The following is a 24630-nucleotide window of genomic DNA, read 5'->3' on the forward strand; positions in this document are numbered from 1 at the left end:
AAGTTTTTAATTTAGTGATATGAAAAAGTAATCAATGTTTTTTAATCGGCAGTTCAAGCCGATGTTCACAATCAGCCGCAGCCTGAAAATGAACCAGCACTTCAGCAAAATCAAATAATTGTACCAGCACTTCAGCAAGATCAAATAATAATCGGTAAAGTACATAAATTATTAATAAAGTTTTCAATTTAGTGATATGAAAAAGTAATCAATGTTTTTTAATCGGCAGTTCAAGCCGATGTTCACAATCAGCCGCAGCCTGAAAATGAACCAGCACTTCAGCAAAATCAAATAATTGTACCAGCACTTCAGCAAGATCAAATAATAATCGGTAAAGTACATAAATTATTAATAAAGTTTTCAATTAAGTGATATGAAAAAGTAATCAATGTTTTTTAATCGGCAGTTCAAGCCGATGTTCACAATCAGCCGCAGCCTGAAAATGAACCAGCACTTCAGCAAAATCAAATAATTGTACCGGAAGAAGAGGCGATGGGTGACGCAGAACCAGATCAGGCAGTTCACGAACTTAACCGAATAATCGGTGGAGAGCCGAACAATCAGCAAATCCAACGAATCGGTAAGATGTAATAGTTAAGGAGCAGAAAAAAATTTACATCTACATTACTAATAATGTTATTTTCTTTCTTAGATGGACTGTGCTATTTATGTTTTGAGCGTGAACCGAACGCGGCCGCATTCCCATGCGGTCACATGGGATGTGAGCCGTGTTTAAGAAGAACACGCGCAATTAGGGGGGCAAACAACGCGTGTCCCCAATGTCGCGCTCGGATGATGTGTATCGCCGAAATCCGGCGCAACGCCGCAGGCCAGCGGCATTGCATGATATGCCATGTAAGGTGGGCAACATTTGCCGGTGCGCCCTGCGGCCATCAGGTATTCTGCGACGTCTGTAGTGATAATACGGTGACCGCAGGAGGTCAATGCCCGGTATGCCACAGGGATGTGGTGTTTGTCGCCGAAATACACTGGCCGCGTAAGTAGGGCAGATGCCATCATGATTACTTACTCTAAATTAACTAATCATTAATTAGGTATTAATAATTGTTCATAGGTACTACCGCGTAAAAAGTAGTTCCCGTCGTCGTCGTTCGGAGCAGGTTTCCGTCGTCGTCTCTCGGATGTATTCGTGGCTCCAATCAGGGGACCGTTCGTATTTAATAAATTCCGCTGGTAAGTAGCAAAACAAAAGCAATATTAATAACATTATCGTAGCAGCCGTGAGAAGAGTTTATTCGAATAACCCACCTCGTTGATTCGTTCCTCTTTGATTTCAATTTCCGACGTGAAACGAAGTACATAGTACATACCGATATCATCAAGTCGACCAACATCTATTAATTCAAAAAAAAAACCAACACGTTGATTAAAACAACTTTCCGATTACACAATCAATTTGTCCTCGTGAACAATAATATATATTACTCACGTAATCGTTATCAATGTCCTCATCGCGTGATTCTTTCTTATTTACTACGTTCGAATTCAAAACCGTATCCTGTAATCAAATATGTATCACCTTATAATACCATTTTTGGCGTAAAATCGTTCAAATACTCGCTTCGAAAATCACCCTACCGATTTATTATTAGTATTATCACAATTGGAAGGTTCTTCGGTGTTGGTAATCGAGTGAGTATCAGCACCGTCAGCGTCATCGATAACGCACGCTACATTATTTTCATTTGCAGCGATAGTTGCATTAACTGCATTAGTTCGTGAAGTTTCTAGATTCGAAGAATCGTCACAAACGCCACGACTATCAATTATAGTTGGTAAAAATTCGTCAACTCGAGTTTCAGGAGAAATCTGCGTTTCGTTATCGTGTTCGGTACCGGATTGAAGTAATTCTGTGGTGTGAGAGTCTTCTGCAGTAGTTTCTACGGTACTTGAGAAAGTATTTCAGTTTGGTCGGCGTGTTCGTCAACAGTGTCAGCATCCGTATCGTTTAATGTAGCTTGAGTACCATTATCGCTCATGTTTTCCAGTCCAGTCTCAAACAAGCGAATAAATTTGTAGCCGAATCACTACGCGATTCTCATCTTATATCGAATACATTTTCCGGCCGAATTAGATACATCCATCAAAGTAGTTTCAATTCATTATTCTTGATCTGAAACAAGAAGGAGAAAGAAACGTAAAAATTGTAATCGCATCGTTGCTAAAAGTGTGAATGGGTATTTCGCGATAAGAACAAAACCAAATAGTATAAAACGTACGTGATGATTTAGCATAGTGAACGGAACGCTTTGATTATGTAAATTTCTATTCAACCTAACCCGTTCTAATATTATTCATTATTAATATTTTTTCATTTTGTATCGATAATTTGGTAAATACACAATGAAGTTACCTATTAGTTGAAAGGGTAGCTGATACGACTGTGGGCGAAAAACTATGACCACGTTTGCTAGATTTGGGATGTCATCTGAAATGAAAAAAACGAGAGCGATATGAGTAACATCTAATGAAAACCTTTGTTTAATTTCAGGCGGACATTGTATATGTATAATCAAGATAACTTGAAATGTAAATAGAACAAATGTACATAAAATACCTGTAAATAATCCAAGTCGGAGTCGAGATTCTCAATTCTGCATTCTAACTATTAACTACCCTGCACAATACAATTTATTCTACTTTCTAATCTACCGATGACGCAAAATGTCGAAATTCAACTAGACTGGAGATGCGTGCGCAACATACCTTATCAGTGTTATCAATTGCTACCGTATACGGGTGCTTGTTGTTGTCGTATTTTCATAATCATATTCAACAAGTTCGAGAGAGACTTTCTGTTTCAAGATTTTTGCTACAGGTAATTTTTTTTACATATACATTTAAATCGAATCGTGTTCTATTTGATATTTCGTATTGCTCATCTAATACCTTTGATATTACTTTTCAGGATGGAAGGACATGAAATTTGGGAGCGCTTGGCTAAAAAGAACGTATGCGATAGAGAAGCATGCTTCTGGTGGTTTTCAAATATCATTGGTGAAATTCCGAACCTGGTACCCGGACATTCACAAAGACTTTTCTGAGAGTAATACCCTACAATTTGAGCCTGCTCAGCTGACGGAAAGCGGCATGAGATGTTTCGAACGATTTTTCAATACTGTCAATTATTCAAAGGAAGGAAAGTTACACCAGAAAACAAGAGATTATCAGGCTGGCTATCTTGATTTAATTGCAACTGCATATTTATGGAGGTACGTACCGTATGATTTGTTCGCAGTGACTTGAAATTCTTCGTAATGAAGGATTTTGTTTCATTATTTTGAATAGGTGCTTATGGCGGTGACACGATCGCAAATCAAGCTGTAGAATTTTCAAGATAGGCGAACACGAATTTATGCCCTCGTTTGCAAACGTCGTTGTGTGATTTTCATGATGACCATATCGTAAGTGCATGAAGCAATCAAGATAGCTCGTGTATGGAATCGAACGAAGGCCCTGTGAAGAATCCAATGAGTAGAGAATCTTTCAGGATGTGCTGTAGCTTGAGAGTCTTATACGAGTTAATAACTTTGCATCCGAAAGGAAACCGTCACCTTTGTACTACAGGTGAGGTTGTCAAGTGGAAAGGTAATCACTTGGGAAATGGTTAATTGCTTATTTGCTTATTTTCGTGTGACTACAGAGCCGGATGAAGAAAACGATGTAACTTTAATCGTGCGATTCGCCAATACCGGACGACAACCAGATGAGATACTTAGAATTTGTTTTAAACGGAAATATGACTGTCGGATGTTTGAGGAACAGGTATTGCGTGAATTGAAATCGATTTCGAGTAATTCACAAGTAGAATTGTACGCGAACGTATGGATCCAGTTGACGATAAACGACTGATATCGGATATCCAGCTGCTATTAAAGATAATTCGGTAAGTGAACTAATTTCCAGTGTGCAGTGTAATGTGATGCGGATGTTGTATCCCAGACAAGCATTACAATTCTACTTTTTTCTATTATAATGAGACGATTTGACAGGAGCATGTCGACTCGTATTATTACAATAAAATTATTAGTTATTTCACCGTTTGTGGTTTTTGTATCGAAATTAATTAATCGATTTTTGGCTTCGTTTAGTTATTGACAGCAAAGCTCGTGCAAGGAAGTGGTAATTTGTTTAGTTCACCGGACAGAAGTTCCGATAGTTTGACTGGTTCGCCTTGCGTCAGATTAATCTCCAAATGACGATGAAATGTACTTACCTGACGTGGTGAGTATAACTGGACGTTTCTGCTGAAAAATTACCCTACCTTCGATTTATTATTAATGCTCGGATGTTGTTTCGTAGATTATATCGTGTAACGAACAATACACCTAGTTTTTTTTTCCAAATCGCCGATCGACGTTGTGAACTAGGCGATTCGGATCTGCGCGATACTGCTAGAAATATTCTCAGAATTATTCCACCCAATCAAAATACAGTGGAGAATTTATACGTAAGTTCAAATCACTCGATTTGTCGTATATTATTCTAAAAAACATTTCAACCGAACACGAAATGGATTACAGATCTTTTTTTACAATCCTGAAATCGACCCGCAAGATGAATCGGCACAATTACCAACCTTGGAATCAATGTTCTTTGGATCTTTTTCGCAAGTGTTATACAACATCAAAGTACGTATCCTTCATCGTGGTTAGACTATTTTTTGTTGAATTTTATACGAGGAAATTTCATTTCAGGTGCTGTATACGTTATTGATGGTCACATACATATGATCCACAAATGGACAAATCAGTCCATTTTCAATTTTCCTTTCTGTGCAGCGATAAAGCTCAGGTTGCGTTTGAAATGTTGACCAAGAATAATTTTCTACCTCGTGCCGATGTCGCCACTAAACGGTATTTTGATTCAAGTACTACGAATTTTCTCAGTTCGATGTGTTCGGTTTACTAAAGAACAATTTGTATGCATATTTGGTGTTCTAGAACGGCATTTCTTACCTACCGTATTGAAAATCTGCTGCGTGTTACTTTCGGTTGTTTGACATATTGCGTATAAGGTGGCTGAAAGTACTAGAAATCATTTGATCGAAACGAGTCCCGAGAGCGAAGATGGTTTTGCGACGAATAACGGCCTTATATTTATGAAAGGTGCGTTCTAGTCGTTACCTATCTGTAATACCGATTCGGCTGTTCGTAGCTTGGTCGCGTGTAAAGTTGCTCAGAAGTTCGTTGACGAGATAGTACAATAGGTAATTCATTTTTTTTTTTTAAAGCAGTGAATGAATGAATGAATGAATGAATGAATGAATGAATGAATGAAAGGGTATTGATAGTTTCAATGATTTTATAGGTTTATATAAATACTCGCTGCATTGAATTTCATTCTTCTATCATCGACGGAAGGGTGTTAAATGCAGTATACCTCAACTAAACACCATCCACGCCGTAATACGATTGGCATGGGCGTGTGACGGCGGTAATATGAAAATTTTGGTCGATTCGGCTGCAACGAAGATGTTCCATGTCGCTCTTCAAGAGAACGAACCCGACGTTTTAGGTAAAATAAACGTAGATTTTAATCGATCTTTGTACATTTTAAAATTTTTGCTTCAACTTGGTGGTTTTTCTTGTTCAGTTTGCAGAGAAGCCTTGGAATTGTTACCAATATACATGATATTGAACAGATTCGCGTTGGATAATTTACACGGCGAGAAATTGTGACCACATTTCATCATCGATTTGATTTTGATTGCGCGCAACCGGTTAGTAATCTGCGGAACTAGTTGTAATATTCATTTTGAGAAAGAATTTTTTTATCGAGTGCCCATTTATTGTTTCGCAGAGCTATTCGTTATTGCGCTAGCGAACAGATGATACTTATTATGTCGTTCTCACATAGTCAGGCGCCTTCATTGAATGTATTCAATTACTATTCAACGTTCTAAATAAGAATATCGTAACCGAAAATGGATCTAGTGTGTTTGAATATTTTCATGTATGTTGCATTGGAATGAATTTACGAAACGATTTAGATATTGTGTGTACTCGTGTTATTTATCAGTTTTTTGTTTCCTTAGTTACTGTGCCGATTGATTAGCGTTGTTCGACGACGCCGACATTGAAGAATTGTTGAATTCCGAAATTGCTTGGCTAAAGATGGAAAAAGTAAGAAAAAGAGATTTTTAGCGATAATAGCTGACGTTTTGTGTTACAGCTACAAATGTTCACATGGAATGGAGATGAAAATTTATTCGGTGGATGAAATTTTATTTATTTTTCATGTTTTAGGATAACGCGAAGAAGTCTGGTACTTTGTTAGTGGATGAAATATTGCTGGAAAAACATTTAAGCATCAAGAAAGAATTATTAAGACGCATCTCCCCGGAAAATAAGTACGAGTACTTTTACGGTTTAGACGAGAACAGTTTGGTGAAATTAGTCAAAGTAAATTTGAATTTTTTCGTCCGTTATTCAATTGAATAATAAAACGTAATCTGAATACTAATCATGGGTTGATTTTAGGAGCTAATCGAAGATTTCGAATTTCCGGCATGCAAAGAAATGCTGCATTTTGAAAAGAGTACAGAAACTGTATTGGAAAGAGTAATACCTGTGTGTAATATGTCTCAGTCTTTGGATTCAGTTTTTGATTTGCTAGTCACACTATGTATGGGTTACGCGTAGAATTTAAGGCTGCTCGTACAAATGCTTTGTGCTACATATGATCCATTGTGGTACGTACTTTTGACGCATTCACTGAATTTTATCTTCGAAAAAATATGATACTAAATTTATATTTTTAGATCGTGATGCTCCTTAGGTGGAATGGGATTATTTACCGCCTATCAGTCCTCGTTCATTGATCGCTTTCGCTGGATTGAAAAACGCAGGTGGTACATGTTATAAACGAATTCTGTGATTCAACAGTGATGTGTGCATGGTGGAGAGTACCAGAGTTGATATACTCGCCGCCAAAGGTGCAGCTGCCGATCCGAATGAAGATTTTTCTAGCGAACATAAGTAGGTATGATTTGGACGTACATAAGTACTGTGACTTGATTGGACATTTCATTTTTTCTCCTTCCTAAAGGAAAATTTTACATTTTACATTTTCTGTTTTTGCAGCAAAGTCCGGTTGGTACTGTTGACGGAAATGGGAAATGTAGCGTCAACGATTTTCGCAAAAAAATGCAATTTTAATATATTGAAAGAAGTTTAGGCTATTTTCGGGCATTCGGCGTGCAGTGACTTGCAATACTACGTACCGAAATGATTATGGAGGAATTTCCGATATGTTGGGTGTATTTTCAATTCAAGTGAATTATTTGCGATGAACGAGCAAACTTTGAGTAAGGTGCTAGGTGGCTCGGTTTTGGACCAGACTCATGGGTAGGTTTGTCAAAATCTTCAAGCGACAGACATAACCGCAGAGAAAATTGGTTCGCCGAATTATTAAAATTACAGCTCCCGAATAGAAGTCTCAACGTTCATCTGTACTTTTTTTTCTCATTTTAGATACCGTAGAGGAGAACACATTTAGTGTAATCAGCGTAGATATGCGAAACCATTCAAATTTATTAGATTCGTTAGAACAGTATGTGAAGGGCGAACTTCTGGGAGAAGCTGATGCGTGTCACTGTGATAAATGCGATAAAAAGGTAGTTAATCGAAGCTAGTCGTAGCATAAAAAATATAAATCATGGAACGAGTTTCAATTTGCGTTGTTTTACATGCAGGTTAAAACTGTAAAACGCTTATGCGTGAAAACGTTACCTCCAGTACTTACAATCCGGTTGAAGTGGTTCGGATACGATTACGAACGTTTTTGTGCCATTAAATTTAATGATAATTTTGAATTCCCGATGAGCTTAGATACAGAACCGTATACCGGTATGTCCTATGTGCTGTTTAGTTGACTTTTTCTCTTATTGGTGTGAAATTTAAGCCAATTTATAAATGTAATTCAAACTATTTTTTCTGAACTTTAGTCGCCACTTTAGCCAAAGTTGAAGGAGAACAAACAGACTGTGATAATGTTTCACCGGATGACTCATCGAGCGGCAATAATACCGAAGAAGTTTGTACCACATAACATCTAAGCGGTTTTTTGTCGTTCACAGCGGACACGCCATCCCCAGCGGTGGCCATTATTATCCGTATATTTTGCGTATGTAAATTGTCATCCCAGTTTCCAAGTTACGAAGTTTACTGGTTTCATTAGAACTCATTTTTAAACGATTGAAATTTGCAGAGAAAGCGACGGATCTTCGAAATGGTACAAGTTCAAATGATGGCGATGTCAACGAATGTAAATCGGAAGACGATGAAGAAATGAAGTCACAATGTTTCGGAGGAGACTATATGGGCGAAGTAATAACCTGTACGGTGACTTTTTTCCTCCTAATTCATTTATCCCAAGTTAATAAATGTGTATTTTTTATCTAAGAACCCCAGATATTTGATCAAATACTGTATAGGATGAGCTGCAGAAGATAGAAACGATAGTGGAAGGTGCATATGTTATTTTATACTCGTCACGATGTACAGGTAGGGCCTTTACTTGATGATTTATAACAGTTACTTTTGTGTAAGTCACAAACGATTGGGATTTTTCTTCTTTTCTACGATGCTGGATTCACACTTTTCTTTGTTTTCAGCTGAATCGAGACTGCGGTTGTTAAAAATGCGAATACCTGCTGTCATGCCCGAGTGCCGAAGTTAGAACGGCGTTTATTAAAATCGTTGCTTATTTAGCTCATTATTCGGTCAAAGATCCGGTACCTAGCGCATCCAGTGCACCATGTAAGTAAGTGTCTTTGGTGACTCGCCCAATTGAACGAATAGCATATTATTAGACCTAATTGAAATGAATGTTTCAGCTATAATTTTTCGATACTACTTCGCCTCTCAGCGATCACATTCTAATCACAGCTTTGCAGTTGCTTAACAAAGAGATATCTGATCACGGCCGACATCTTTCTCATTACTTCACTCTGTTTGCAATTTATTGCGGGTTTGGTACCACCGAAAGACAGCAGTTACTTAGGGTGAGTTAATGAACCAGTAGGATTACGAAAGTAATTTTCCAGAGATGGTGTACAAATCGATTTTTTTTGTTCACAGTTGAATGTGCCATGCTTATTTTTGTTGGTTACTCTAGACGAGGGTCCAGGGCCTGCTATTAAGTACCAGTATACCGAATTAAATAAATGCCATGCTGTTATTTCAACGTTATTTAGTTGCTGTGACGTGAGAAATCAGTGCAATCCTTTTCAGGTTCGTGGACATTGTGAGTACTGATTTGAAATTTGAATAACAAGGTTCTTCATTTTGATGGATTCGATGTGTTACGTGATTTTATTTTCTCGTTGCAGGGAGCACCAATGTTACCTAACCCGTATGCTGAGTACAGTAACATATAAGGTACTTTTTTTCCTATTGATTTTTTTGTTTTCTTTAACCAAAGAGTTATTATTACAAAGAAGATGAAAATTCTTCGCTCGTTGAAAAAAAAATGTCAAGTGCTGAACTACATACTTCTGTATAATGCTTTGTATTTTAACTCCCGATTCAACTTTATGCTCGCAAATAACGCCAATTCATTTTTACGATCATTTGTTCAGCTACGTGAAAAATTTTTGATTGAAGAATTACAGCTAACAGAAGATACTTTAAAATTGTTACAATTCGTTTCGTGGGAAAATTCGCGCATGTCTAAGACCATCCTGAGCGAAGTGCTGTGACATATAGCGTCCGCATATTGTAACGAATTAAAACATCATGACTCGTGGCAACCGTATCATATATATCGAACGCTTTAAAAGGTAACGCTAATTTCGTGTTTGCAAACTCATATTTTCCTTTGTCAAAAATAATGATACTTACATCGGCTTTAGGGCTATCACCAGATCGCGATGGTTTGTTCGAAATCACATTTCTTAGTAAAACGCATTATCAGAAGAGATCCTACCAGTGTATCAAATGCATGGGTATGTTGTTCTCGAAATGACGCCTTGCCCATAACATGCTCAACGGTGATCCTAATCTGAAGAAGAAATGGTGGTAAGCGATCGAATGGTTGCATGAAGAATTAGATAGAGTAAGTTTTCGAGGAAAAAAAATTGAATTTTACTCTTTGCAATGCAAAGTATAATCGTATTACTTCGGAATATTACAGAGACCTTTCGTTTCGTCTCGCCGCCCTACAATTATGCTAATTGGCAGTCGACGAGTTCGGTTCCTTTGAATGATACTGCGAATGGATATTTCCTGAAGAGATCCAATTCGGCGAAGAAAACATTGCAAGCGCTGGAAATTTGTCCCGATACGGTAAGTAGGATTGTGTTTGATTCCTGACAGGTGGGGTGAGTTTAGATTTCAAGAATATTGTCGATCTATATACGAGTTTTGTACGCAGGAAAGAGATACATACGAGCAATCTGACGATGGCGAAGGTTCGCAAACTGAAGAACTTACATCAAATGAAATTCATCCTCCGCACCCGGTCGTAAAGGGTGCCCAACAAATACCTTGGTTCAAATCGGAACGTTTTCAGTAAGTTTAAAGTTGACTTAAAATAATGGATTGGATTTACTCCCACTACGGCATGAATTTTTCTACGGCAATATAAAAATCTTTCAAAGGGTTCGGAAAAGGGTAATTCGTAATTTTTACAATTTTTCATGAATAAACCAAACCTTGAAGGCTGATATCTCGAAACTGGTTGAACCTTGAGTAACTATAGTTGTGGTGTTTGAAAATTAAACGAACAGACTCATGGAAGAATTAAAATTGACGATTAAAATTTGAATACTTCAAAATTGAACTTTCATATTACAAAATTTAAATTTCATGATGAAAGCTCAATTTTTCCTGATGACTACGAAAATTGAAAAGTGTTATTTAAACATTTTAAAATCACAATCAAAGCTCTTTTTTTACTCCCTTGTTAACAAACCAGTTGTCAAATCGAGATCTTGGAAGATCTTTTGTACATATGAAGCCATAATTTGCGATTCAACATTCTTCGCAGTTCCCTTTTATCAAGCTAATTTCAATGATTTTCTCTCATAGGGTTCACGATAGCGAAGTATCCAGTAGTTATTTCTCCAAATCGGTCACCACCTCAGAGATTTAATTTAAGAGAAACTAATACATCGCCAGTCCATTCAGGAGTTCCTTACCATTATCTGCTATCGAAGCACCCAACGAAGATGGAGTTTATGGTGATAATAACTCATCGGTTACATGCTTCGAGCAGGCAGACAAGCTGTATGACGTGAAAAGCAAACCGATCACCGAATCGGATTCGCAGCAGATTTCATCTTAGACCGAAGTATCGCAGTTTATACGATAAAATCATCGCTTTATAAATTGCATTGCATTTAAAAATAAAATATTTTTGAAAATAGCATATTTTTGCAACAGTGGCTATATGTACTATGTATATGTTTGATTTCGAGATGGTTTTTCAATGCTTTTCGAATGATCGTCTTTTCACATACCGCGTTGCAATTTCATAATAATGTATGTATGATTGATACGAATCGGAAACCTTTCGTTATCACTTTTTTCACTTGTATCGAAGAACCGAATATTTTTTTGAAAAAACTAAAGATGATTTTTTTGTTTCTTTCTTTTGTTTTTAGTTATATTTTCTAATTAATACTGTTTTTTTAATTTATAAAAAAATACAATTCAATCGAAATGTATCCGCGATGCTGTGACATGTTTGTAATTATAAAATTAAGATTAAAAAATGTCTGTGAGATGAAACTTTTTTAAATTATTTTTTCCTTCCTTGGAGCACAATTTATGCTCAAGTAATTGATTCTACTACGTATAGGTAACGTATATATTGGTGATGAAAAATTTTTTATAAGTGGAATAAATTTTGTAGGTTGTAATTTGTAAGTTTAATATTTTTGAATACGTACTTTATTACGCTATGTTTACAAAGTACGAGAGCGCTGTATATTATTCTATCTTAATATCTATTAATTTTTAAGAAATGTATGTATATGTTGTATTTACATATTGTTTATGATGAAAAGTGCGATGGATAAAAATGCCTCTTTTTATTAATTCATAATCGCAAACATTTTCTTTGAAAAAGTTCCTTTAAAAATGAAGTATGTAATGCAAAATCATAAAATAATATATGGATTTAGGAGTATTTGATAATCGGGATATCTACCAGGTAGTGAAAGTAGTTATAAAATATTGAATTCAGTCAAAAATGTAGTAAAGAAATGAAAAAATTCAAACCCTCAACAAAAACCTTCAAATCATTGAAAAAACCTTTTATTTAAAAAAAAAAAAAATAGTTTTGATTGAAATTGAAAAATACTTCGTATTCAAATTGTCTTCCAATTTCAAAAAAATTTGACTGCTAATTTTTTGTTGGTGTATGTGATTGGAAGAGGGCTCGAGTGGAGAACTTTATGAAAATTTGGTTGAAAAAATATGTACCTAGTGAAAAGGTAGTGATTTTTTCATCAACGAAAAATCCGTTAGATACCACGCTAATGTACGTGATGTAAAGTATTTAAATGTTTAATTTTCATGTAATTCGTTACAAGATGCACGTTGTAATCGACGCTAGGAAGGGTATTTAATAGCGCACTTGAAACTGTACGCTATTTTTTCTGCCCTACACCTTTTGTTTAATGTGGCTCAAATTTATACAAATTTTTTCTCGTTCAGATTTCGGTGTATTTTGATAACGTCGAAAAATTTTACACAGTAATGTTGCAGTAGAGAGATTTTTATTAGTATACTCGTACTACCTAGTACCTACCTATTCGAGGTGCTTTTTCTTGAAATTGATGTTCAACTGATTAGTAATTCGAGTAAACTTCACTACAGTTTAAAGTAAACAGATACATATTGGAATAAATAGTCGCGGTGAAAATTTTATAAAAAGGATGCCTGGCAAACACTTTAGCAGCTTATGAATCTGATCTCGAGGCTGGAAAATTTATTAGGTACGTACGTAATTTTAATATACTTTGTACAGAGCTTAGATGCACTAGATCGGAATTTTTGCAGGTTTTTTGGTATTTTAAATTTTTTTGTCGTATTTTTTTCATATTACTTGCACGACGTAGTGTTGGTGTTGCCCCATGTGCAGGATTCACTCACAGTAGAAAATACCACTTTTTGACGAAGTTGGAAAATGGAAATTTTTTGAAAAAGTTGTCCGCTGCAGCCTAAATTTGGCAAAGAGATGGTGGAGGTAGCACTGCAATGACAAAAAGTTTTTTTAAAGCCCCCCGACGCAATTTTTTGTGTCTCAAAATCCAAATGTGGGGTACAGCCCCACCTTTAGGTGTCCTAAAAGTCAGAGAACCGTGAAAAAAAGGCAGGTTTTAACATTCTAGATTCTAGTTAGGTTAGGTTAGGTTAGGTTTTGGTTTCCAGAAATTTCAATCGGTTTTTGGGGTTTCAGTCTCACTGTATAAGTTTTGGTTTTATTTCCCTGTGCCCAACATACAAAAACTAGAAAATAACACTTGACAAATAGGGTCCGCATTTTAGTTAGGTTAGGTTAGGTTAGGTTAAATTTTTGGAACAATTTTAATCAGTTTTTGGGGTTATTTCAGTTCAGTTTTGGTTTTGGTTTTAATGTCATGTGCCAAACATTAAAAAACTAGAAAACAACTTGACAAGTATACGGTTTCACATTCTAGTTAGGTTAGGTTAGGTTAGGTTAGATCCTGCCTTTGGATGGAAAATCCAGCACCATGAAATGGATGCACTGTTTTTTCACAATCAATTCATCTTGAGAATTTTTGCCTTATTGCAGCATGATTCTTGAGATGGCAACACTGCTTCACGTTTTCGGAATAATTTTATTATGGGGTTAAAAGTCTCATGGGTCAAATGTCGCAATGCTGATAGGTTAAGCTTATAAAATCATGGGTGGAATGTCCTATGGGTCAAATGTCGTTTTATTTTTATATTTCACTGTGGGTCTAAAGTCTCATGGGTCAAATGTCGCATGGGTTAAATGGTTTACTTTATTTCAATGCGTGGGCGAATTGTCCTAGGGGTGAAATGTCGCTATTTTTAATTTCCAATATTTCCATGGGTCAATTGTCTCATGGGTGAAATGTCGATTTAAATTATTTCAATAATATGGGTCTAAAGTCGCATGGGTCGAATGTCGCATTGGTATTTTGTAAACATTGATAAAAACATGGGTCAAATGTCTCATGGGTCAAATGTCGTTTTTCAAAAATGGCGAATTGATAAAATGGTGGGTCAAATGTCGCATGGGTCAAATGCACAGGGGTCAAATGTCCCACTGCCCAAATTCACGTGTAATTTAGGTAGGTGCTAGCAGTCCAGTATTATATAGTCAAAGGAGTATATGCGAGAAAATCGGAATTTTGTGTAATTTACTATTTCAGGTAATTACAGTTTACAGCAATCGTGTAAAATGTTTTTTTTTTTTTTTTTTTTATGAATCGATGAAGATGAATAGAATAATAATAAGCATAATTATACGTAATTAACGTTGAATCATTGAATGTTGAAATTATTGGGACCAGGACATTTGACCCATGTGCATTTGACCCATGCGACATTTCACCCACGATTTTGTAAATTCGCCATTTTTAAAAAACGACATTTGACCCATGGGACATTTCACCCAGGTTTTTATCCATGTTTATAAAATACCAATGCGACATTTCACCCATGCGACATTAGACCCACAGTAAAATATAAAAATAAATTGACATTTCACCCATAGGACATTTGACCCACAGAAATTTAAAATAGAGACATTTGACCCATGGGATATTTCGCCCATAATTTGAAACGAAGTAAGACATTTGACCCATGCGACATTAGACCCACAGTAAAATATAAAAATAAAATGACATTTGACCCATGCGACATTTGACCCATGGTAATTAAAATTTCAGTGTTGCAATATGCCGCGGCAAAAGTTCTTTTTTCTTTTTGAATATTGAAAATCAAAACAATTTTTCTCCTTTGAATCATTCAGCGGCAACTAAATTAATTTTTTCAGGGTTTGTTTCAGAGGGGGGGGGGATTCAACAGTCTTGTTTTTTACTGATGGGTCTTTGTAGTCTTGCTAAAGTCCTGCTTTCATCAAGTTATTCAAGTTTATCCAAAAGTCGAAGTCCTTTAGTCATTTTTTTTTTCAATGAGACTTTTTCAAATTTTCAATTTTCCTCCGCTTTCTGGAATTTGAACCAAATTTTGTGGAAAACGGAAAAGGCTCATTTGTCGACCTTCTTAGAACTTGAATTACACATTTTTGAGAGCTTTTGCCCTTGCTCCCATGTAGAACACTTGTTGTTCAAATTCAAGAAACGTTCAAAGTTAGAATCAAAAAATAAACTCCTCCGTCCTACAGTGGGCTGTGAGCACCCTCAAAACGCATGTAATTTAAAAACTTACAATGAATCCTAAAACAATGGTACAATAATATCCTCCCTTATGTTTTTGGGGTCGCAGAATACGAATTTGACAATATTTATTTTGTAGCCGGGGTGAAGGGGGTTAAAAATTCAAAAGTTGACAATAATGACGTGTGATATGTCGAAATGTATGTTTTTGAGGGTGTAGATCACGAATCTGACTATATTTTTTTCGTAGGGGTGAATAGTGGTGATGAAGGGGGTATAAACAGTGAAAATTCAAAATTGGACTATAATGATGGTGTGATATGTCGAAATGTATGTTTTTGAGGTCGCAGAATACGAATTTGACATTATTTTTTTCGTAGGGGTGAATGGTGGGGATGAAGGGGGTGAAAAATTCAAAATTTGACCATATAATAATGTGTGATATGTCGAAATGTCAGTTTTTGAGGGCGTAGATCACGAATCTGACAATATTTTTTTCGTAGGGTTAAATGGTGGGGAATGAAGGGGGTGAAAACGGTGAAAAATTCAAAATTCGACCATAACGATGTGTGATATGTCAAAATGTACGTTTTCGAAGGTGCAGGATGAGTGAAGGGTGGGGGATGAAGAATTTTATGTTGGGGAGTCGTCAAAGTCCCAGTAAGAAAAAATTTGTAACATTTAAACAAAATTCACCATGATTTTTCACTACAATTGACTATGGAGGTCGTTGGGCCACTTTTGGTCAAAAATGGCAATTGACATCTTGAAATACACTATCTCAAGTATTACCAGCCACTGGAATTTCTCGTGCATCTACGTGCGAAAATTTTTTCTGTTCCAATTTATGCAGCCAAGTAGGCAAAAAACGGAGTTTTAAGGTGAATTTTATCTCTATAATCATTTTATAAAAACTAAAATCAAGTAAATTGATGAAAAGAACTTACTTTCAGTTGAATTATTCATACCTGGTACATTTCGACAAAATATTGTCAGATTCGTCATCCACATACACCCTCAAAAACATAAATTTCGACATATCACACATCATTATTGTCAAATTTTGAATTTTTCACCCCCTTCACCCCCTTACCCCTCACCCCTCATCCGTACAAAAAATATTGTCAAATTAGTATTCTGCAACCCCAAAAACATAAGGAAGGATATTATTGTACCATTGTTTTAGAATTCATTGTAAGTTTTTGAATTAATACAGGCGTTTTGAGGGTGCTCACTGCCCACTGTGCGCGTCCTCCCACCATGAAAAAACTTTATTTTTACTTCTCAAGTTCTCAAAACACGAATTTTTGAGTTGACAGCTTTTGACCTTGCTACATTTGGAATTGTTGTTTCTCTTCTTCCAAGTCTGACTTCTTTTTAAATCATCATTCAAATTTTGAAGCAAAAATAGCTAACTTTCTTCATTTATCACACAAGAATTAAGAAAACGATCGTTTTCATACCCCTCAATATGCTAATTTACGAGAGCTTTTGTCTTCTCTTCACTTGGGCCCCTTTGCTTTTATTTTTAAATTTTGAATTTCTGAATTTAAAACAAAAAGAAAAAAATCATTCGAAAACTGTTGCTTTGTTTCTCAGAATGCTGATTTCCGAGAGTTTTCGCCCTCGCTTAGCCAGGGTCCAGTTTGTTTCGCTCTTCCATAGTTGAAAAATTTCAAAATTGAAAAAAAAATGTAAAAACGACCAACTACCTTCAATCATTTTTTAGTATCCTGCTCGAAATTGTCAAAAATCTGCATAATTTTTTCCAAGTTTCGTGAAAATACTTGCAATGGAACGTTTCAAGTCATTGCCAGTTGGTACCAATTTTGCCCTCTTTTCACCAGCATGAGGATTCATAAAATAACTTTCAATGAAGGCCTGTGAAGTTTTTAATTTTTCCCAAAAATGTTGACAAATACCCAAAAATTCATTTTTTTTCAATCATTCTGGAAGTTAACATTATCATGCGAGACGCTGATTCTAAGAGTTGTAGCAAGTTAGGTAATTGAACATTTCAGAATTTTGAGCCTTTCTTCAGAAAAATTTGGACACTCAAAACTACTGTTGTCCTGTCTTATATTAAAATTGAACCCAATATAAACGACAAACGTGATTGTAGTTTGAATGTGACATGTGACTTGAAATACTTAAGGTTCTCTTGAATAAAAGAAACCTAAACATTCAATTTTTAAAACCTCGTATAGGCAGGCGGTCAATTTTTCATTCGGACAACTCGAATTGCCTTTGGAGGTCACATTCTGAGTTCAAATGTTCTGGTAGCAAAAAAAAAAGTCAAAATTGTGTGAATTAGTGACCGAGTTAGAGAGGTTCTCTTATACCTATTAATGATGAAATCTACCTGAAAATTGAACCGCTTTCACACTTGACTTAATTGAACCTCATTTCGAAATCTCGATTTTACTTTTTATGAGGATTGAGAGTGGTATGATCCAAGTCGAAATACATATTTAAAAAAAATAATAATAGGTAAACCAGGCCATTTTTAAGAAATGTTCACTGGGTGGGCAAGAGACAGCGGCGCGGCGTAGCCAGGGGAAGGGGCGAAAGGGACCATCCCCCCTTTTTTTAAATTTAATTTGAAATAAAACATGCAAAAATTGTCGTTTTTTTGGGACCCATTTTTGCAAACAATTTTCACTCGAGCAGAAATTTTACCATTATTTTCATAAAATCATCACACATTATGAAAGGTTTTCAGAAAATTACCTCTAATTTTGATTTTTCATGCCAAAGGGCTGCGGGACCCGGAGGGACGAAGAAAAGACGAGTTATGCTATTGTAATTTTGCCGCAATAATCAAAATTTTAACGTGCTGAGCACTGTGGTATCAAAAAAATTTTTAAATCTACTAATCAGGTTCCGTTAAAAAAAAATGAGAAATTTGCGTTTTTCATATATGCTTGGTGTATCATGAGTAAGTATTTCTGGAACTTTTCTGTTTTTCGCATTATAAATTTTTCTAATTTGAAAAGTAGAACAACATCAATTCTAATGTAAGAATTCGACTTTTCTGATCTCAACTTTTTAAAAATTTCATCAATGGTTCCTTGAAAGTTGAAATTCTAATTAGAAAAAAGTGAATTAAATTGACCCAAGTGTAAAGAGGACAAAATTTTTTGAAAATTCCTGTTTTTATGGATGAAAGATCACAGTTTTTGCTATAGAAAGAAATTGATTTTTTTGGCTTGAAAATTTCAGAATTCGAACAAATTTTTTTTACAGAAATTTCAGTTTTAAAAAAGAAAAGCAGAAAATCCCTAACAAAGTGAGGGAGATTCATAATTTAGAGGCGATGAAAGTTCAGAATTCATAACAATACCCATATCGCCACTCTTCATTTGCCTCAAAATTGAAAGAGGGGGTGCCCATGATCCCAAAATGAGGTTTTCAAGAGGTTTCTTCATTTTCTGTTGTTTTTAGAGGCCTGAACGCAAAATTTCAGAATTACAGGGCGATGCCATCAACGGCATCAACTAAAAAAAAAACACATTTTTGAGTTTTTAAAGATAACCCACCTGAACTCTGAAGAAAAAATTTGAAAGAAATTTCTCCAAAAATACTATGGTACTCAGCTAAAAAAGAAAAAAAATTGTGTGGCGGGATTAGGTTAGAAGATATAGCGGTTTCAAATTTCCTTTGGTCAATATCTTCCCCCTGAGGGGCCAAAAAATTTCGAAAAAATTCAAGTGACACGACTCGTGTCTCTTTTATAGGTATATTTTGAGTGGTATCAAAATTTTTCATTCAAAATAAAAATTAGTTGAAGCATGATTTTTCTCCTGTAAAATTTTTTTCCTTATTGTGGACAAGGATGAAAAAAATAGTACCTACTCATCTAAATGTAATATGTATTGTTCGAGGGAACCATGCCGTTTGTGTGTATCCATTCACCTTCCACCCTTACATTTCATCCCATCCAAATCAGTCCTCTATCTCTTTCTATCCTACACTGTTGATGAATGATAAAATACCATCCTCAATGTAATGGTTGACGCTCTCAAAATATTATATTCTACCGTATTTCTTCGCCAATAATGGATAAAAAATTGTGAAATTTGGAATTTATACCTATATGTAGTTTGTTAGTAGACGAAAGGGTGCTGACTCCTTCAATTTTTTTTCTTCTGTGCCTATGTGAATAAGCGTGTTGAAACTTTGAAGCAGTATATTATATCGAAAATAATATCAACTTATCCTCAATTTGAATTTGTCAGCGCCCTTAAAAAATCAAAAAAGTTGTCAAAAATTGAAAAAAGTCAGCATAACTTTCAATCAGAAAACTAATTACTGAATTTTTTTTTTTAAAAAAAGAAAGGTTAAAATCAGCAAATTTACCGAGAGTATGTCGAAATATGCCGAGTTTACTATTAAGCGACAAAGTCGATAAATTTTGGAAATTCTTAATTTTAATAAAGAGACAATTTCGAGAGCTTTTGGCCTTACTTCGTTCGGGCTTTTTTGCTTTTTTTCAGACCCTAAATTTCTATTTAAAAAATCATTTAAATTCTGAAATTTTGAAGCCAAAACCGCCTCCCATAAAAAAACATTGTTCTTTCACATTAAAATACAAATCTTCAAAAGCAATTGCTATCGCATACTGAAAAAATGCCATGTTTGAGGCTTCTAAAAATTGAAAAATGGAAACGAAAAACTTTGATAAATCGTAGGCCATGAAGATGGCCTAATCATCAACATTCAAGTACATATTATATCAATTGGTAGAATTGTGTTCTAGTCTTTTATTTCACTTTAAAAAATTACCCATTTTTTTTAGGCAAAATTGGTATCTTTTTCTCCTATCAGTCGGCAAATTTTTGCTTGACCACCCCCCCCCCCCATGTAAGGTTTCATCCCTGCAAATTTTTTTAAAAAAAGTGAAAAGTGAAGTACCTAGGTAGGGCATTGATTACAACTAATTCGGAAACGCTGAATTCGAATATGAGCTCAATTTTTTTCATCCGACCTCTCGACTAAACTCCCTTTAAATTCTAATAGAAGATAAGTAACATGTAGCAAACAGCATACCCTTGTGTGATTTCGAGTGGTTTTTAGGTGCTTTTTTTTTAGAGAGTCTAGTGATTTTGAAGTACCTACCTATTTCATTATATGATTTCAAGCCCAAATCTCAAATGGTGTTCAAAAAGGGAGGACAGTTAAAATTTGTTATCTTGCAAAATATTGCCTTAGCGAAGCTTGTAAGTACTCATTAATGTTCTTTTTTATAAGTATTTTTTTGTTACCTATATTGCAATATTTAGAATGAATTAATTGAAGCTCAAACCGCAACTTCATGTGAGTACCTATAGCTCGTTTTCGGCATGGGTCGAAAAACCAAAATTGAAAATATAATATACATACTTACCTACAGGGCTGAAATTTTCACCACTGGTATGATGGGGCTTGAAAAGAAAACTCAATTTTTTCTGCCCCAAATTCCAAAATTTAACCCCTTTTTTGGAGCCAGTGCTTCTATTGGTGTCCCAAAGAAGGGCTCCACCAGTTTTCAGAATTTTTCCTCAATTTTTTTAAGTTTTGAATTACGAATATCTGCAAAAAATACTCTCTAACAAGGGAGGTGCGCGACCTGAACCTCCAACATTATTTGGATATTTCAATACATAGGATGAGACTAGCCCACGGTGAAATTTTCGGCTTCTGAAGTTACATAATACTTCAGCCATCCAGAGCAATTTTTAGATTTTTGGCCAATTTTTCAAAATGGCATTGTGAAAATCAAAAAATCTCCCTGTACGGCTGAAATATCAACTTCAGCAGCGGAAAATTTGGGGTTAGGCTGTACTCGATGTCGTCTAAAGAATCGTTGAAATCGATGTAAGTATGTAACCTCACGCATCTCACTTGTTACCGGTAGCTCCACAAAAGGAAATTCAATTTTTGAAATTAGATAGGTATCAATTTTCTAAAAGGAATAAGTACCTACCTAGGTATTTGAAAAGCACTTTAAAAGCGTCAAATATTTTTTTCACTGTCTCTACATGTCAATCAAATGCACATGTATTTATATAATATTAGGTATGGGAGGGTCAAAGCTGAAAATTACAGAAAGATCATTTTTTTGGAGAGGCATAATATGGCCCCAAAATGATGAAAAAAGTCCAAAGGGTCAGTACCTACTCCCATTGTAATCAAATAGCTGTGAATGTTTGATTTCAAGATGGGTTTTCAATGTTTTTCGAATAATTCTCTTTACACATAGGCATACCATACCGCATTGTAATTTCATAATATGATACGAACCAGAAAAATTGTGTTGTTACTTTTTTTCACTTGTATTGAAGAACAAAATATTTACCTATTTGAAAAAAGTTACTTTTTTTTGTTTTGTTTTTTGTTTTATTTTTGTTTTTCTTTTCCTATCATTTTCATGAGGGTCAGAAATCTAAATAACTTTTTGGCCAAGTTGAAAAATTACAAATTTTGAAAAAATTGTCTGATGCGGCCCAAATTTGGCAAAGAGGTAGTGAAGGGAGAAGACTGAAATGACATCCTAATTTTTTTCAGCCCCCGACGAAATTTTTTGTGCCACAAAATCCAAATTTTGGGCACAGCCCCACCTTTTGGTGCCTGAATGGTCCGAGCACCATAAAAAAATGAGCGTATTTTTGGGTGATCTGGAGGCCATCTATTGATATATAAAATTTTTCTTCAATTTTTCGAGAAAATTGATTTCAGCTGGGCCTGTACTTTGATTTTTGATATACCTCACTGGCAATAATTTTTTAATTGAACCCCTCCTCCCATAAAGACATCCTCGAGGGGTTTCAAGTGGGTCGGACACCTATTTGGGTCACAGGATCGTAACCAGCACCGCCTACAAAAACGTACATTTTCTGATATGAAGATAGATTTCAAATTCAAACAAGACTCGAGACTTCAAGATTTGAATACCCCCCCTCCCCGACACAAACACATTTAAATAACCAAATTTGGGTAAGGGTAAGGGTCATACAGAGTTTCATATTACAAGAGAGATATGAGAATACTACATAAATAGAGAACTGCCAATGAAGCACAACATTTAATTTACTTATTGTTGTGCTTCCTCATCTCCTTTTTAGTTTTATTGAAGGCAATTCGCCTCCAGCTCCAGGAGATTTTTTTGTGAGTGCCTCCGCTCCAGAAATTTGAAGCTCCACTAGAAAAATTTCAAGTTCAAGTAGCTCTTTACTACAATACAACATGACAAGTACCGGTGTCGTTGAAGTTGCCGCTGAATGATTCAAAGAACACAAAACAAATCGTTATTACTATTTCAAAAAGAATTTTCTCCGCAGCATATTGCAACACTGGCATTATACCGTGGGTCAAATGTCGCATGGGTGAAATGTCCCTGTATTTTTATATTTTACTGTGGGTGTAATGTCGCATGGGTCAAATGTCCTACTTTATTTTAATTTGTGGGTGAAATGTCCCATGGGTGAAATGTCACTATTTTTTATTACCATGGGTCAAATGTCGCATGGGCGAAATGTCGATTTATTTTTATATTTAACTGTAGGTCTAATGTCTCATGGGTCAAATGTCCTATTGGTATTTTGTAAACACTGATAAAAACATGGGTCAAATGTCCCATGGGTCAAATGTCGTTTTTCAAAAATGGCGGATTGCTGAAATCGTGGGTCAAATGTCGCATGGGTCAAATGCACAGGGGTCAAATGTCCCACTGCCGAAATTATTAATAAGCTCGAGCACTGAGCAGTGAGCTACGTCTTTTTCAGATTAATATTATTTTGTATTTAATATTTATGTATGTATTGCAAAAAAATAATATTACAATCATTAAATGACCGAAGCAAAAGTCATTCCGAATCCGAGTCCCCGATAGGTTTAGGTACTTGAAACTTGAAATTATTTGAATTGAATTCAGTTCAGTTTTATTGCCTATTTTTCAATGAGTTCAGTTCAAATTTCAAAATTGCATAGGTACCTGATTATGGCCAAATTACAAAATACAAATTTGCAACAAAAATATGTTGGAACTTGGAAGATGAAGGCGAAGAGAAAAAAATTAATGATTATAAGTTGTGTTTATTATTTTTTTGGATTTTGTTTTGTAAGGTATTTTAGCAGTTTATTTTGATTTTTAAATTCTAAAAAATCACTCGTTTACAGTGTTTGCTTTGCTTACTTCCATTTTTCCGTTTTCGTCGTTTCCATGAGTCATTTTCAATTTTTCATCGCGTTCATTTTGGTTTGGACTTTTCTTTGTCTATTTCGGAATTTAGTTTAACACGCTTCGATTCTAGACTTGTAACTTTTTTCTTTTGATTAGGTATCTGAAATTTCGAATAAATAATAATATTAAATATGTAGTCAAATGTCTAATTGAAATCTGAAATACTAAACTGAATAAACATATAGAAGACGAAGAAGGAGATGGTAAAAAGAAAAGCACCCGACGTGTGGAGAAATAAAAAACGTAAAAATAAAATAATAATAAATTAAAATACTGATTACAATTGAACTAAATACGAAGTATACAAAAATTTCAGTATTTTGAATTTTTAATGGGATTTGCTGTGCTGTAATTTGCAATTGAAGAGCTCTTTTCCAAAGTGACCTAAGACCTAAGTCATTTGCTTCTCTAGTTGAGAAAAGAGAAAGACAACCGGTTCGGTGACGTAATGCAAAATTTCTAGATTACCTACCTCCCTGGGGCGGAAACTTTTTGTTCGTTTTTCTGAACGTGGATGTAAAAATGACTTAGGTCACTTTGGAAAAGAGCTCTTTAATTATCACTACTGTATGATGTGGGTTGGGTAGTATTCACATCTGTTCTCACTCTCAAATCTCAACCATAGACGCAGAGTGGGGCTAATTAAAATTAATACGAAATACGGAATGAAGAACTAGAAAAGGCAAATAATGAAATGAATGACTAAAGTGAGATCAGAGATGAGAACATTTGAGAAGTATCTGTGTACATGTATTTTCATCTGATCAGATCAAGCGAAGTTAAGTGATCAGGTGATCACGATGGAAACTCACAATCACAAAGAGAAAGAGAGTGGAGTGGATAATGAAGGAATTGAAGGGGGAGGTTTGATCGCAACTTCGCAACTTCACAACTCACAAGTGTGTTTTCATTACTGATTTCACAACTTCCTATTTGTTGAAAAAAAACTAAAACAGTTAAAATAAATAAATAAAAAACACAAGCAAGAAATTTCATTTTATTTCTGTTCGAGTTGGGAGTTGAGTTCTCTCATTTGAGCTACAAA

The 24630-nt window shown here is 35.2% G+C and overlaps 1 protein-coding gene and 1 long non-coding RNA gene across 2 annotated transcripts in view; one reads left to right on the forward strand and one right to left on the reverse strand.

The window, feature by feature from the left end:
- The window catches only part of LOC135831704 (uncharacterized), a 27964-nt gene extending 25270 nt beyond the window's left edge, over nucleotides 1-2694 (reverse strand). Inside the window, exons 1-6 of the long non-coding RNA XR_010556221.1 lie at nucleotides 2579-2694; nucleotides 2375-2449; nucleotides 1600-2134; nucleotides 1451-1519; nucleotides 1270-1355; nucleotides 1083-1191 (exon numbers count right to left, since the gene is read on the reverse strand). This is a non-coding gene — a long non-coding RNA (uncharacterized LOC135831704). The remainder of the gene's footprint in view (nucleotides 1-1082; nucleotides 1192-1269; nucleotides 1356-1450; nucleotides 1520-1599; nucleotides 2135-2374; nucleotides 2450-2578) is intronic.
- Nucleotides 1-3880, forward strand: part of LOC135831698 (uncharacterized) — a 5705-nt gene extending 1825 nt beyond the window's left edge. Inside the window, exons 6-14 of the mRNA XM_065344375.1 lie at nucleotides 53-154; nucleotides 230-331; nucleotides 407-580; nucleotides 653-997; nucleotides 1076-1194; nucleotides 2513-2839; nucleotides 2930-3233; nucleotides 3310-3588; nucleotides 3665-3880. Coding sequence (XP_065200447.1) covers nucleotides 53-154; nucleotides 230-331; nucleotides 407-580; nucleotides 653-997; nucleotides 1076-1089 — 737 coding nt within the window. The 3' untranslated portion in view covers nucleotides 1090-1194; nucleotides 2513-2839; nucleotides 2930-3233; nucleotides 3310-3588; nucleotides 3665-3880. The remainder of the gene's footprint in view (nucleotides 1-52; nucleotides 155-229; nucleotides 332-406; nucleotides 581-652; nucleotides 998-1075; nucleotides 1195-2512; nucleotides 2840-2929; nucleotides 3234-3309; nucleotides 3589-3664) is intronic.
- The last annotated feature ends 20750 nt before the right edge of the window (nucleotides 3881-24630 follow it).

Source organism: Planococcus citri, chromosome 1 (genome assembly GCF_950023065.1).
Source record: "Planococcus citri chromosome 1, ihPlaCitr1.1, whole genome shotgun sequence".
NCBI lineage: Eukaryota > Metazoa > Arthropoda > Insecta > Hemiptera > Pseudococcidae > Planococcus > Planococcus citri.